The sequence below is a fragment of the Fringilla coelebs genome (assembly GCF_963513975.1).
Source record: "Fringilla coelebs genome assembly, chromosome: 5".
In the NCBI taxonomy this organism is placed as follows: domain Eukaryota; kingdom Metazoa; phylum Chordata; class Aves; order Passeriformes; family Fringillidae; genus Fringilla; species Fringilla coelebs.
The window spans coordinates 52,434,080-52,449,298 of NC_140033.1; the positions used below are offsets into that span (position 1 = coordinate 52,434,080).

Below are 15,219 nucleotides of genomic sequence, written 5' to 3' on the forward strand. Positions count from 1 at the left end.
CATGCTTGACATTTATTTATTCTATAGTTTAACTGATACATAAATATTTTTAAGATTAATGATTCTTTGGAAATACACTTTTGTCCATACACTTCCAGAAGGATGCTGCAATCTCTTAAAATTAGGAAAAGTACATTGTCAAAATGCTGCTAGGGCAGATACAGCTGCTAATATGTTTCTACTCTAAAAACCTTAAGCACTTCCCTTCTGCACAACATACATGAAGTAGGGAGTGAGCCCTCTCCAGAACTGTGGAACTGTCAGACTGGGAACTGTCTCAGTTACAATGGGAACTAAAATCTTTGCAGTGTCTTAACATAAATCTTAATATGCAGAACAGGACCTGAGCCAGTGGCACTACTACTCTCCATCTCTCCAGGTGACTCTTCAAATCTGTGTGCCTGTCCTGTGCCCTCTTGTCGTTATAGAGCACGACACAGTACAAAATGCCACGACTCCATCAGAAGGGTGCAAGAGAGAGATTTATTACTGCTTTTATACTTTTCCAAGGTATTTACATTCATCCAACTTACACATTCACTGCCCATTGGTTATAAGAGAGAAACAAAGTTCCCAGTAGGTGATCAAGGAGCCACATCACTCTGTGAGCCAGCCAGAATCCGTATCTCTTAACTTTCTCACCTTCATCACGTTTCCATGGTGACAACCTGGGTGTCTTCCTCAGGAGAGATATGGGGCTTCCCCTTATCTTGAGGAGGCCTTTGCTAGCTCACAAGAACAGCACAGAATGTCTTTCCTACAATTCCCCCTTTTTGTATTTGACCCCCAAATACAACTGCTAAGGACTTCTGCAGGGCCCTTGCAAAAATCCGAGCAGATGGAGGATCCATTCTTCATTCACTTACAGATAACCAACTTCTACCAGCTCCACAACACACACCCCCACAATCTTAAGGTTCATATATATACAAAGCACATAAAGACAGATCTTCAAATACCGTTGCAGACTTCACAATTTCCTGATGACACATTCATAGCAGAATGACACCTTCACCTCTAATCAAATAACTTTCTCCCACACAGAATCAGAGACCAAGTCATCTGCCTAGTCACCACTTAGAACCAAGTAGCATCCACTTAACCTTGCAACTGGTTGCTGCTACCATAACGGGCAACCAACCCGTTGCTCAAAGTGTGGACTTCAGCTACAAAGTCAACCCCTATGCAAAGGCAACACTTCTCCATTAGGTACATCAAATTCCCCTATTTTGGGACCATCTGTGCCCTCCAAAAGGAAATGGTACAAGACACGCTTCTCAGTACTACCAACCTCTCAATAAGAGAATTCAAGGAAAAGAAGCAAAAGTAACATCCACTAATTTAAATTTTGAATTTTCAGCATAAGTTTATAACTACCTTTACTCTGTCTTGAATTACCATCTTTACCACACATTCCTTGAGGGTCCATGCTGCCATCCACCTAATAACCAATGCAATTACCTATTCATTTTGCTCCCACTGTAGAACCACCCATGCAGTCCTTTTCTGTGAGCTCCAAATAAGGTTTAACACAACGGGCAGAGACCCATCAAGGGCCATTTTCTGTTAACACACATGCAGATCCTCTTCCCCATGTTACTAATTCCACTGGGCCAGCCCACTTTCCCGTAATTAAATCTTTTACCCATACCTTAATACCTTTCTTAAAGTTTGGCTGTTTTGAATTCAAAGATGAAAAATCGTAGAATAGAGGAGAGACTTTTAAGTCAGGTCACTGCTAAGGGATGTCATCCAGAAACTACAACAATATCGGGTTTGCTTGACACAGGAGCAGATGTAACTATAATTTCACAGTTTGTTTGGCCTCCAACATGGCCCCTCACTCAATCAACCTTTGGAGTTGTTGGTTAGGTGGGTCAACTGCTGGTGCTTTTTCTGCAATCTCCCCACGTGGACAAAACAGTCTTTTCCTCATTTGATAAATTACTTCCCATTATTTTTCCCAATCGCTCACCTCAAATCAGACATCTGAATTAGGTCCGGACCCCCGCAGCGTCCCTGCTGCCTTCACTCATTTTTAGGGTACCCTTCAACATGTTTTTTTCTCCATTTACAGTCCCGTTGCAATCACGGCGGACGGCCACCAGGTGTCGTTACAGAGCACGACACAGTACAAAATGCCACAACTCCATCAGAAGGGTGCAAGAGAGAGATTTATTACTGCTTTTATACTTTTCCAAGGTATTTACATTCATCCAACTTACACATTCACTGCCCATTGGTTATAAGAGAGAAACAAAGTTCCCAGTAGGTGATCAAGGAGCCACATCACTCTGTGAGCCAGCCAGAATCCGTATCTCTTAACTTTCTCACCTTCATCACGTTTCCATGGTGACAATCTGGGTGTCTTCCTCAGGAGAGATATGGGGCTTCCCCTTATCTTGAGGAGGCCTTTGCTAGCTCACAAGAACAGCACAGAATGTCTTTCCTACACCCTCTTTAGTGCTGTTCAGCCGGGTTAGATACATTTAACTCCTTCAGTGTTTCTGGGTAAGTCCTCTAAATCTAATTCTCTGACATCTTTGTCTGAACTGAAGACTAGACACTTTTCTTACTTTGTTTGTGTATGGTATCTTACCCTCTTTCTTTCTCCTCTTTTTTCCCAGTACTTTATTAGTGCGCAGATGTGAACACAGCTCTGCAGAGGGCCATGCCTACCCTGCAATGTGTAGGTGCTTGTGCTGTGGCCAGACCTGGACGGGAAGCCGGCTCTGGCCTCCCAAACACGGTTTCCCTCACGGTTTCCCTGGGAAACAACCAGCGATGGGGTGCAGGCGGCTTTTGCCTGTCCGGAGCTGAGCGAGCTCATCGCACCTGCTGCACGGCGGTACCTAAATACCCCAGAGGTACTCTGCCCGGGGCTTAGCACGCACACGCACTTCAAAAAAATACTTGGGTTTTTTCCACACAAACTAGCCCAGAAGCCGTACGTGGTGTGAGGGAGGAGGCAGCCAGGTACAAGGCAGCGCCCTGCGCACCCTCTCACAGCCCGGCCCGCGGGTACTCGGTGCCGGCCGCGGGCTGCCTCAGCATCGTGGGAGACGGGCCTGGCATGGGCTTCGCTGGGGGCGGGCCAGCCCTCGGCACGGGCGAGGGACTAGACGGACGGACGAACAGACGGACGGACGGAGGCGGCAGGAGGCAGGGCTGAGGGAAGAGGTTTGAGCCTCGGCGGCTCCTGTCCGCCGCTGCAGCGGGCCCGCGTCAGTTCCTGCCGCCGGCCGGCGCTGCCATCGGGATCCGCCGAGCGGGAGCGCCGCCGCCATGAGCCGCAGCTACAACGATGAGCTGCAGTACCTGGACAAGATCGACAAGAACTGCTGGCGGATCAAGAAGGGCTTCGTGCCGAACATGCGTGTGCGTGGGAGGGGGCTGGTGCCCGGGGTGGGGGTCGGGGAAGGGGCGCGGAGGCGGGGTCGGGGGTGCCCGTGCGGCTGACGGCTCTCCCCGCAGGTGGAGGGCGTTTTCTACGTGAACGACCCGCTGGAGAAGCTGATGTTCGAGGAGCTGCGCAATGCCTGCCGCGGCGGAGGTGGGTCCGGCGGGGAGCGGACCCCCTGACCCCGGGGGTGACACAGAATCAGTCGGTTTGGAAAAGATCTCTAAGACCATCGAGTCCAGCCTGTGACCGAACACCACCATGCCAACTAGACCACGGCACTGAGTGCTCCGTCCATCCTTTCTTTGAGCGCTTCCAGGGACGGTGACTCCGCTGCCTCCCTAGGCAGCCTATTCCAACGTGTAATCACCCTTTCCGCGAAAAAGTTCCTCCTAATGTCCAATCTAAACCTCTCCCGGCACAACTTAAAGCTGTCCTCTTATCCTGTCTCCCCGCACGTCCCTCTCCGAGCCGCAGAGTGCAGCAGGCCCGGCGGGTGGGTCTGGAGGGGCGGCAGACAGGAGCGCGTTCCCCGCCGTGCGCGCCGCTGCGGCCCGGGAAGCAACACGGGCGGGCACCGGCAGCATGCGGCATGGCCTGTGCCCAGCACTGCCGGCTGCGCTCTGCGCTCGGACTGTTCCCGCAATGCCGCTCTCAGAATTTACTGTGGGGGCACTGCCTGGGCCTGTTCTCCTCGGGGCTGGAGTGCAGGGCTGGATCCCAGCTGCCAGCTGGGCTGGGGGGAGTACGCTGCTGTTGTTAGCACAGGCCGCACACTGTGGGTACAAACAGCAGAAGTTGGTCTTCAGTGAAATAAACGCTGCATTTAATGGAACTGCAGATTGTACACAATGCCAGGCTCTTTATACCAAATAAGAAGTCTTGCTAGTGGCTGACTTCTTTTTTGACAGTGTTTTAAACAGTCTCTTTAGAAAGCGTTTTGTTGTGATTATCATGGTAAATTATCAGATTACTTTTTTAAAAAAATCTTTTTCAGGTGCGGGTGGCTTCCTGCCTGCTATGAAACAGATTGGGAATGTGGCTGCATTGCCTGGCATTGTTCATGTGAGTATCTGCTTTGAAAAATCTGCTCTTTTTCTGTTCCCATTTGCCTAAGATTACTGCATTCTAAATGGAAACTCTCTCATGAGAACAGGTATGGACCAAAGTTCTTCTCAAGGAAGTTTTTGTGTTAGGAACCTGTGTCTGAGTAAGGAGTGCTTGCAAAGGCAGGCTGCAAAACTAAGTTGTCAGAGAGAGAAGTAGCCACTTACTTCATTGCTTGTCTTTTGACATACAGCTTTTCAGGCTGTTTCAGCTTCTTGAGCCACCTTTCCCCACTGTTCATATTATCACCTTGTTGGTTTTGAATTGCCTCTGCCCTGGAATACATGGAGAAGTGTGGAGAGAGCAGGAGGTGGTACTGTTGTCTGTACTGTTGTTACTGGCCTCGTGTGTAGTGAGCCTTCACATGCACTGAACAGTGACTTCCTTCATTCTGTGCCTTTTTGGAAGCAAAGCATCACATATAATGATGCAGGAGGAAAATGCTTACCTGTGACTCTTTTCAAGTAGTGCAACATACAATGTGGAAATTAGCCTTTTCACATTTAATGTTGCATACATTAATAAGTAAAAAATATCAGATTTTTTTAAATTGTCTCTTTTGGCAGAAGTTTTGAATTTATGGATGCAGTAAAAGGCAGGCCATCATGCTATTAAATGCCTTAGGGGTCAGGCCAAAATGGAGTAAGCTGGAATAGTAACAACCTTCTAAAATGGGGATTTTGGCTGATAGTTTGTAGAAGAGATGCTACAATCATCTACATATTCTGATCTTAGCTTTTTATCTCCAAACCAAGGATTTCTTGGTGATGTCAAGGAGAGGCAGAAGAAGCAAAGAATCCCATTCAAAAGTAGTGTGGTAGCACTTTTATAGATACTGAAAAGTTCCAATTTCTGGTAACTTTCTGGGCGTCACACGGTGTTTGCTTCAGAGATCTGCTCTTTGCTTTTTTTTGACTGCTCTGTAACTGCAGGAGATTAGATCCCTGCCTGAGTTGATGTATTCACTCCACCTACATCTGAACATCCATTCTCTTTTTGGTATATTTGTTTGCAAATGTGACAACCACTGCCACGAGGCATAATATAACCAAGACAACTCTGCAAGCATTGAGTTTCATAAAGCTTTAAAATTGCCTTTCAGAGATCAATAGGTCTCCCAGATGTCCATTCTGGTTATGGATTTGCTATTGGCAACATGGCTGCCTTTGATATGAGTGATCCTGAAGCAGTGGTTTCACCAGGTAAGGATGACTGACTTAACCTGCTTTGAGAAATATCTGGGATGACATAAAAATACTTTTCAAAATGGAACGACTTTACAGTAATTTACATTCAGAAACAAAGCAAAAATATGAGAATTGCAGGGAGTTAAGGGGTGCTTAATTCTTGCACTTAGAGTCTTTATTATTTATGGAGCAGGCCATTACACTGAGAACAGCTAAACAGTGCAGGGAGAACTGACCTTGTGTTTGCAGCTTAGACTTGTGATATCCCTCAGTTCTGAAGTCTTTGACTTTGGGGTTTTACCAGATGGATAAAGAACTGACTAGTTTCTTTGAGTAGTTTGAAAACATCTTTTGAGGATATTTCTCCACTTAAAACATGACTTCACAGTATGTCTGTCTTTTTAGTAAACACCCAGATCTTTGGTTACTGACAGTCTGAAGCTTGTGTGGTTGTCATGAAACATGATACTCATGTTTTAGTTTTGCTTTGATCAGTTCAAGTGTTCCTGATTGACTGAGACTCAAAGTCTCTTAGTTTGGTATCTCTTCTCTAACATTAGTAATAGCAGAACCTTCATAATAAAGGTGGCATGATTATCTTTCACATTTGGCATTGCCTTATAGAATTTGTTATTATAAATAGTAAGAGTTAAGTGAAACACCAAGAACTGAAGTTTAGTATTCCTTATAAGTATTTATTTCTTCTTATAACTATTTATTGTTTATTCCAGTGAAGATCCAAGAAAGAACTTACTTTTGGGTATTGTTTTCAAGAATATTTTACGGCAGGGAGCTATTCTAAGATCTGTCACTTTTCTTCTGACCTTAGGCAGTGGAACAGGAACATTCTCTCTGCTTTCTGTGGGCAGTGTGTTTTATAATTGTGTCCACTTCTCTTTCTCAGCTTGCTGGAGTAACTTTGTAAATTGAGAGCTCTGTAGGCAATCATACAGCTATGTCTTGAAGTCTGAGGCATCGTGTAAATCTGTTAAAATGAAGCTTAATACAGTTCTGCTTTTTTCCCCCCACTATTGTGTCACAGGAGAAGGAGTGAGATTACAGCCTTCAGTACATGCTCCCTGACATGGCTTTTTCTCCACTTGTAGGTGGTGTCGGCTTTGACATCAACTGCGGTGTCCGCTTGCTGCGGACAAATTTGGATGAAAGTGATGTACAGCCTGTGAAAGAGCAGCTCGCCCAGGCCATGTTTGACCACATTCCTGTTGGTGTTGGCTCCAAAGGTGTCATCCCCATGAATGCCAAGTAAGAAAATGACTTTGTGAACATATCACTAGAGGGGACATCTCTGTTGTTTGTTTTGATGCAAGATTCATCAGTGAGAGACTTAATAAAGGAAAAGTAATTCTAAAATGCTTTCTGTTCTTTCTGCATATGTGCCTTATCAGGACTGACATAATCATCAATGCACAGTCAGCTCTTTTTTCCCCCATTTAAAGGTTCTTGCTGGGTTCTCATTTCTTCTGAAAACTTCCATGAACATAAAGGTCTTTTTTGAAAGAGAGGATTATAGATAGAAAATAGGACCTTTCCCACCCAGCAAAGAGGAGAAAGTGATGATGTACCAAAATTTAATATATTTGTAGGGGTTGATTTTCATGAAGTATTAAGAAGCTGGACTTAATGTTTGGAGAGTTGGGGGCTGACCATAACATAATAATTTAGGTTGGATGGGCTCTTTTGAGATCATCTCGCCCACCTCCTTGCAGGAAGGATCTAAATCTCAAATTAGGTCTGACAAAAAAATGGCATCAAGTTGCTCAAGGCCATATCCAGCAGAGTTTTGAGTATATCCAGGGATAATTATCTTATGTGTAGGTGTTTGATAATTGCAGAGATTTGGAAGAGGCACTGGAGATGGGTGTGGACTGGTCTCTCCGAGAAGGCTATGCCTGGGCAGAGGACAAGGAGCACTGTGAGGAATATGGAAGAATGCTACAGGCCGACCCCAACAAAGTCTCTTCCAGGGCAAAGAAAAGGGGCCTGCCTCAGGTAATGTTATCTTTCAGGGGGGCTGTGCATGCTCCCAGGGTTCAAATCCAAATGTTAGAGAGTAGTTCTCTAATTCTGTCTTTTCTTGAAACTCTGTCTAGCATTTCTGGGCAGGGGGAAAGGTGAGATGGTGAGGTCAGTTCTGAATAATTCTTGACAAAGCTGCAACAGAGGAGAATAATACTGGGCTTACCCAAGGTCTCTGGGGCCATCAGGTTTTCATGTGTTAACGTCTGGTACTGGAAGTTATATTGGGTGGTGTTTTCACATCCAGATGCCTTTTTTTTTTTAAGAGATAGGTGACTTAGTGTTCAACTTTTGTCCGTGTTTGCTCAGCAAGTTAATAGTAGGGCAAGAAAAGATACAATAATAAATGGAACTAGCTCATAACTGAATCACAGTTTAAAAGTTGGATTTAATTTCTATGTATAGTGTCTCACTGCTCTGGGTGGAACAATTTGAGGTGGCTATACTAATGGCATATTTCTAAAGCTTTCTTGTATATTCTTGGTATTAATTGATGTTATTCTTTATTAATTGGAGTGGTGCAAAATTACAGCATTTTAACCTCAAAATAATGCTATGTCCCCAATTTTCACATTTGCCTTGCAAATAAGTGATCATCTGTTTCAGAGTTGAAAAAATTTGGGCTTGGAAATGTAATATCTTGTTTTAATCTACTGAAAAGTTTTAAGTACCTAAATAACAAGATGTTGTAACTTCTTTGTGGAGTTATAACCGAGTATAAGCCTGTCTGCTTTGTCTGTACAAACTGAAGATGAAGTCTCAATACTCTATACTCTTGCCATCCAGGCCAAAGTAAGTTGGAAAAAAGTGGCAGCACAGTCTGTATGTAGATCCTGCTCCTCTTGTTTAATCACAGTCTTGTTCCAACACCACAGGTGGTTACAAATTTGAGCAAAAAGGAAAGTGGTGATGCTACTGAGTTCTACTTCCTTGCAGCTTACATGGGAATATTTTTCCCCCAAAAAACCTTTTCTAAACCCAAAGCTTTGCTGTAGCTGTTGCTATTTCCTGTTGCTGTAGCTCTCCCCTGTGCTCCCAAAGGCTCCCTGTCTGATCAGTGTGTTGTGATTGGCAGCTGGGGACCCTGGGAGCCGGAAATCATTACGCCGAGATCCAGGTGGTGGATGAGATTTACAACGAATATGCTGCCAAGAAAATGGGCATTGACCACAAAGGGCAGGTGTGCGTGATGATCCACAGCGGAAGCAGAGGGCTGGGCCACCAGGTTGCCACAGGTATGATCTGACTGCTATAGCTACCTGGAGTGAGGCAAACTCTTCAGTGTGGTCTTGTCACTGACAGCAAACTCCAGCACCAAAGAGCATTTCCTACAGCGAATTGCTGAGAGCATCCTGAATTGCCCGGTCAGGTGTTTTTTCTGTTTGCAAACAGTTGATAACGTTCTGCCACAGATTTGCTTTTTTGCATTTGAGAAATAGCCTTGGGCTTGACCATTGACCGATGAGTTCAGTTTTAGGATACACCCATGTTAATCTCAAAGATTGCAGCAAAATAAAAGTCACTTAGACTTACTGTGTTTATTTTCCAGATGCACTGGTGGCTATGGAAAAAGCTATGAAACGGGACAAAATCATAGTGAATGATCGCCAGCTGGCGTGTGCCAGGATTGCCTCTGCAGAGGGACAGGATTACCTGAAGGGAATGGCAGCTGCTGGCAACTATGCCTGGGTTAACCGCTCTTCCATGACTTTCCTAACACGACAGGTAGGAGCAGAGTTGTCTCTGATGCAGATATTTTTCCTGCTTCATCCCAGACATAGAGAACAGAGAGTAGTTGCACTATTTAACTTAATTTCATTTGTGTGTTTCTTAAACTTTTTTTCTGGAGAGTCTTTCACAAAGTTGCAGTCCTGACAATCTGTCTAGAAGCTCTCAACATCACTGAATTGTACTTGGCAGAAGCTGCTTAAGCAGTATTTTAAAAACGCATTGAGCTGGAAAAAGAAGATCTAAGAAAACTGGGGGTTTTGTTGCTAAAGCCAGCTTTTCAGAGTTGCACAAATTTGCCTAATTGATATCTGACTGAATTACAACAGGAAGCTGCCAGTGGGCAGAGAAACAATCTATGCAGTCCAATTCTGTCATTCTCAGCACTGTTGTATTCAGTTCCACTGTGGCTGAATTATGATGATCTTGTATCTCACATCCTGATTTGCTCTCTTTTTAGGCCTTTGCCAAAGTCTTCAACACAACCCCAGATGACCTTGACATGCACGTTATCTATGATGTGTCTCACAACATTGCCAAAGTGGAACAGCATGTAGTGGATGGAAAGGAGCGGACTCTGCTGGTGCACAGAAAAGGATCAACCAGGGCCTTCCCCCCTCACCATCCTCTTATTGCTGTTGATTATCAAGTAAGTTTAGCTTTGGGAGAAGAAAATAGAGAATTCTGGATTAATCAGACAATTTTAGGGTCCCTAACAGATACCTAAATGCTGTGAGTTAATTTTTTAAGGTAACAGCACTGGAACCCTGGTGGGATAGCAGTATTCAGCTTCTGTGTGTCTTAGATCTTTGGGACACTGAGCTCCTCTTTCTGCTCCATACCCAAAATGGTTGGAAGAACGTGAAAGGAAAGAAGTCCTTTATGGACTTCAGGATTCAATGGTTTGCCTTGTCTGTCTGTTGGACACAAGGCTTTTGATCTACTGGTCTGCATCTTTCAGAGCAGTTAGTTTCCGAGAATCCTTGATTCCAGGCACCTGAAACAACCAGGGATGCTCTCAAGGAATGTTAATCTGACTTCCTTTTCTGGAGACACGGTTCCTCTCAGACTTTTATTAAGAATGAGGTTTTTCAGCTTTTTCTTATGAATGAATGCTTTACATCCACAGCTGACCGGACAGCCTGTTTTGATCGGTGGCACAATGGGCACCTGCAGCTATGTCCTCACTGGCACAGAGCAAGGCATGACTGAGACCTTTGGAACTACTTGCCATGGAGCTGTAAGTCAAGAAGTTATTTCAGGGAGGGGTTGGGATGAGACTGTCACCCAGAGAACAAATTTGTTGAAGGGTCATCCAATGTGTGATTCCTCTGTTGGTCATACAAGCAGACATTAGCCTTGCCAGTAGTCCTTGCCCAGGAGAACTGCTAGGTAGAAGTCTTTGTCCCTTATTGAGTAGTTATGACTACTTCTGCAGAAAACCTAGGGGATACTGCTTTTTATAAGGCAGATGTTAGGATGAAGATGTGGAGAATAAGCTTATTTTATGAAATTCTGATACCTCTGAGCTAACGAGGGGGGTTAACTGGCTGAGGCTGTCTGTATATAAAACTCCACAGTAGTTAGAAGTTATTTCCTCCCCTGTTATTCATAGTGTGAGACAATGATTGAGGAAGAGAAGCATCTTTCAGTAAATTCCAAGTCCTGAATACTGTTTGGTTTGGGTAAAACAACACTTGCAGACAAGTGTGTTATACAAATGAAACTTCCCTACTCATCATACCAGAGGTGTGATTTTGCAGGAGCCTGTGACTTGAAGGGCGAATTAATTTCCTCTATTGGGGTTTTTCTGTGCTCTCAGTCATTCTGTGCTTGCTTATAATGCAATAATGGGTATTTTTGATAAGAAAGAGTTTTGTTTTTCCAAACTGCTACAAAAAGTAGAACTAACACAACTGTTGGCCTAGGGTCGTGCACTGTCTCGAGCCAAATCTCGACGTAACTTGGACTTCCAGGACGTACTGGACAAGCTGGCTGACATGGGTATTGCCATCCGTGTTGCTTCTCCCAAACTGGTCATGGAAGAAGTGAGTGTATTACTTCATTATCTTAGAAGGAAAAGGCGGGTCTTGCTCCCTGGCTGAATGACCCTCCCTGACCTGATTTTTTGCAGTGCTAAGCAATTGCCAGTACTCTAACTATGGAGCTTGTATGATTTCTGATAGAGCTGTCATATTTTTTGGAAAATGATGTGAAGTGTTCTCTATCCTAAAGGCAAGCTGAAAGGGGAGACGCTGATTGACAGGTTTTGGGGGTATGTTTTCTCCTCTTCTGCCTGGTGATAGGGATAATTGCTGTCATTGTGTGAGCATCTACGAAAGTAGCTATGTTTTATGGAGATTCTTCTTGAATTATGTTCTCCCTGCTTTAAATTTACCTTACACTGCAGCTTTCATGTAGATTAGTAGCATCTTGAAAGATCCTCTTTTAAGATGAACTCCTCTATTTGCTCAAGAAGAGAGCTCTGAATGGTCAGAGAACTTTGAGTATTATGACTTCAGCTCCTGTGCATTAACATGAGCACACCTTTTCTGTTCACAGCCTCGCTCGTAAAAGTGTTAATAATTTGGCACTATGCTTTTCTGGGTCTTGGTGTTGTATGAACATGTTGATCACATTGAAGTCTATATTTAAGGGCAGCTTCCTTGTCAGAATAGGGGCCAGAGAGGGGAACTCTAGAGTTAAACCTTGACTGCTCTCACTAAGGAGCAGTGAAGATAAAACTTAAAGGCTACCTGTAAAGAAGAAGTTGGAGTCACTTCCTCCTGGATAATGAGGCTTGCCATTCTTACCTGCTGGGGCAGTCATTATCTGAAAAACTGGATTAAAATACCTAATATTTTATCTGAAATACGATGAGAGCTTATTTTGGAAAGCTAAGTGTCTTATAGATTTCTTAGATACATAAGGTGGACAGATTCTCAATATGTTCACCTACTTCTGCACCCTCCATTGATATGGTTATTTTTGTGAAGAGTGGCTTTCAAAAGCCTACACCTGATTTCCTGTGACTATCAGTTGTTTATAGTTTTGTCTTTCCTTTTTTTTCCCCCCTCCAGGCACCAGAGTCTTACAAGAACGTGACTGATGTGGTTAACACCTGCCACGAAGCTGGCATCAGCAAGAAAGCCATTAAACTGAGACCTATTGCTGTTATAAAAGGCTAGGAGCCAACAAGGCACCCATGTCTCCAGGCCTTACACAAAACTGACTAGAATGATCATCTTCTCTTGGGCTCTGTAGGATGCTCAAATATCACATTCCTGTTCTGGAAACACAACAGCTGAGGATACACCTATTTTTACCACTCCTAGCCATAATTAATGCCCCTCCTCCTTGTTATATGGCGTTCTTTTCTTGTGAGGACAGGGAAAAGAAATTCCTAAGTCTTGGTTTTTATCTGCAGTCCTTCCTCCATTTCCCTGCTCAGGCAGGACTTCAGACTTGCCCGAGTTGTCACCAAGTGCTGTGCTGCAAGACCACCTCCATCAGTGAAGGTGGTGTATGAGCCAGAGCTGCTGTCGCCACACCTGAGTGCCTGGAGCTCTTTCTGCATATGGAAGTACTCTAATAGACAAGATGTTGCACTGGTGGGCAGGGAGAGGCTGTCCTGTTTGCAGGTACCTTTATGCATAGTCTGTACTGCTGCATGTTTTCTGGTAATTGGGTAAGAAATCTGGAGTTGGGAGCAGCCTCCTGCTCAGGTTGAGAGGGGCTAGCTAAGCTGGAGAGACAGTCTTACCCCAGCCTCTCCCATTTAACACAGCACCTGGTGAACTTGGCTCAGGACAAGTAGGCATTCCACAGTCTTTTGGAAAATCTGAGTAGAACTGAGTATGTTGCCTTGAGAGGTTTTGTTCGCCTAGTAAAAGTTGTAACTTAACTTAGGGATGTGCTAATCCAACATTTTAAGAAGCTCTGAGCATGTGAACATTGGGTTGGGTAATGCTGCTCACGGTGTCCCACAGCTCTGATTTAATGGAGCCCAATTTCAGGGTCAGGCCCAGTGCGATGGGACTTAGAGTGTGTCTTTTACATTCATTAACCAAGGCTGGAGAGGAAGTTGACCATCCCCACTGGATCATTTTGGGGGATTACAATAAAATGGGAAGATGGACGTGGCAGTGTATCTGTGTCATGTTTATTCTGTGTTCTTGAAAGCAGACAACAGACATTTTAGTCATGTACAAGCTTGAAATGCACTGCCTCCTGTGACTTCAGATGATGGGTCTTGCAGAGAGTGTGCAGATGGCAGGATTTTTGCAGGATACAAGAAAGAGAAGTGCAGTGCTGTTTTCCCAGCTCGGTTTTGACAGGAGTGTGTTGGCTGTTAGCTGTCCTTGCCGGCCGTGCTGAGCGCACCTCGCCGGACAGGGGATGGCGCCTGCGTGCAAGGCTGGATGCCGGCACAAGAGGGCGGCTGGAGGGAAACAGCCCAGAGCAAGAGGGGAGCCCTGCCAAGGACTCGTGTAAGGGGAGCAGATAGTGATTGATGGACTGCAGTGCCTTTTGATGAAACATCCCTTTAAGTGCAGCATCTTAGAAGGCATAATGGTATTTCACTATTGTAATCACTTTGTTCTTAAGGGGTTTTTTAGGTTCAAGTACTGTGTTTGTGCAGGTTCAGAAGCAGCACATGTACTTATAGGCACTGCTGTGAGTTCTTGTGAGGCTGAACTTACAGCTTCTTGTTTCCCCCTCCTTTCTTCAGTGGAACAGTTCCAGATTGATGTTTCAGTGGTCTGAGACATACTTGCTGAGTTTAAAACAAAAATCATTTCACTAGAAATGTGAATTACCCTCCAGCGACTGAAAGAAAAATTGGTCTCGAATCTTCTGCAAAAGTCTATGTTCCTTGTAGAAGTTTCTGTTTATAAATACTTCAGCTTATTTGATGTGGAATGTAAGGGAACAAATTAACATTTTTAAAAAATTCACATTTAAAAATAAGCATTTCACAAACACAGTTGTCCTTCCAGCCTCTACTTACAGTTACCATTAGGGGACAAATCTAAGTTTTTTACAAGGAGAAATCATAAGTACCATGGAGGTGCTGTCATATGCATGGGATGTATGCCTTATGACCTCTGATCATCAGTGTTTATGCATTAGCAGTCAAGACTGCAAGAAGAGCTATCAATTCTGGTTTCCTGTTACAAAGGTATTAGTTTGAAGTATTACAAAGGTATTAGTATTACAAAGGTATTAGTTACAAAGGTATTAGTTTGAAGTACTATTTGTATGAAGTCAAGTGCTGGTTTCCTTACCACCTAAAAAAGAAAGGAAAAATGTAAGATGTCTCCCAGTTCTTTGAACGAGGATTTTTTTTCCGGTTCAAGTCTGTCTTTTTTTCTGCAAATAGGGCTGTCCACCAACTTTTTTTTATTCTGCATTAAAAAAAAATATATATAAGAGGTGTTAGGTAGAGAGGGTGTTAGGTCAGTATTAAATTTCATGTGCTGAAATACAGGTGGATCTGCAGGAGCATTTTGGCAACACCAAAGAACCAGTGTGATTATTGAACCATCTCTGTTTCCATGGAGGATTACTGAGAACTCTGACATACCTGTTGATGATGCACTTTCCTCCCCAAAAGACTGAAAAAGCCTTGGTGAATGAGGGTTAGGGCCTTTTTTCCTTGGGATACCACAGTTAGGAGATCCAGTCTACATCTGCCCTTGGAACTGCTGCACACTTCTGTCCAACCACAGGCACTCAGCTGTTCCCTGCCTCGGTTCA

General features: G+C 44.2%; 1 protein-coding gene across 1 annotated transcript; it reads left to right on the forward strand.

Annotated features, from left to right (window-relative positions):
- The first annotated feature begins 3,246 nt into the window (after window positions 1-3,246).
- Window positions 3,247-13,595, forward strand: RTCB (RNA 2',3'-cyclic phosphate and 5'-OH ligase). Its single transcript, XM_084206660.1, has 12 exons — window positions 3,247-3,378; window positions 3,475-3,553; window positions 4,398-4,465; window positions 5,610-5,709; window positions 6,801-6,957; window positions 7,548-7,704; window positions 8,807-8,966; window positions 9,281-9,456; window positions 9,920-10,108; window positions 10,589-10,699; window positions 11,388-11,507; window positions 12,540-13,595. The coding sequence occupies exons 1-12, from the start codon at window positions 3,286-3,288 to the stop codon at window positions 12,645-12,647; spliced, it is 1,518 nt and encodes a 505-aa protein (XP_084062786.1). The 5' UTR covers window positions 3,247-3,285; the 3' UTR covers window positions 12,648-13,595.
- The last annotated feature ends 1,624 nt before the right edge of the window (window positions 13,596-15,219 follow it).